At 45.4% G+C, this 993-nt stretch overlaps 1 protein-coding gene across 1 annotated transcript in view; it reads right to left on the reverse strand.

The window, feature by feature from the left end:
• Window positions 1-662, reverse strand: part of Fam26d (family with sequence similarity 26, member D) — a 5,012-nt gene extending 4,350 nt beyond the window's left edge. Inside the window, exon 1 of the mRNA XM_013032786.1 lies at window positions 105-662. Within this exon, the coding sequence (XP_012888240.1) occupies window positions 105-662 (558 nt within the window). The remainder of the gene's footprint in view (window positions 1-104) is intronic.
• Window positions 663-993: the final 331 nt, after the last annotated feature.

The following is a 993-nucleotide window of genomic DNA, read 5'->3' on the forward strand; positions in this document are numbered from 1 at the left end:
CCCCAGAAAACACACACACACACACACACACACACACACACACACACACACACACACACACACACACACACACACACACACACACACACACACACACCCCGTACCTGTGAATGGAATCTGTGCAGAAGAGCTACTTCATCTCTTGCTAGGCTCACATCGGAAGGAGCCGGACTGTAGCATGGAAATCCAGCTAGGATCTCTTCTCTTTTGCTGGCAGTGACATTGTCGAACTCTGGGTAATGGTCGACAGATGCAAACTCGCTCGCTGCACATTCATAATAGGTTCCTCGTAGCAAGGTCACCGCCAGCCACGTTAATGGAGCCACGAGCGCCCTCCCAGTGATGCTGAAGCACTGAAGGCAAGCCAGCCTTTGCTCCAGAGGGCTGATTCTTCGGCATGGAGGGCCACAGTTGCAGCAGTATTCACTGGTTAAGGTCCACGTTTGGCTTCTCAGAGCAAATCCAGCAATCAGAAGGATCAGGGCAGGAAATACAAGAAAAGCGGAGCCATAATAGAAATTTTTCCCTACCTGACAAGGACATGTGAATGTGGAAGAGGAGCAGAGGTGTTGCCCACTGATTGTCAAAGCCACAATCAAAGAATTGATCAATGTTCCACTTCTCTGCAGAGAAGACACAATATTGTTGAGAGATGGGCTCATCCTGAGAGGCTCTGACTCAAATCAGCTGTTGGCCCTTTCTGATCATTAGACTCTACCTGCTGTAACCATTTTATGGGCTCTTACTGGTTTAACTGGTTGTGTCAAGTGACCCAACATCCTTCCATGTTTAAAAGATTCTAGCATCTTTCCTTGTTTACTGTGTCAACACTGAGCTAGTAAATTCACATTAGGTTATAGCTAGAAGAAATTGTTCTTATCTGGTATGAATAAAGAGGGAAACTGTAATAACAATAATAATAAAAAGACCATAGCTTACTTACAAAGCAAACTTCATCTTTCTCCATGGTGCTTTGTACAACACAAAGCACAA

This window comes from Dipodomys ordii, unplaced genomic scaffold (genome assembly GCF_000151885.1).
Source record: "Dipodomys ordii isolate 6190 unplaced genomic scaffold, Dord_2.0 Scaffold157, whole genome shotgun sequence".
NCBI classification, from domain to species: Eukaryota; Metazoa; Chordata; class Mammalia; order Rodentia; family Heteromyidae; genus Dipodomys; species Dipodomys ordii.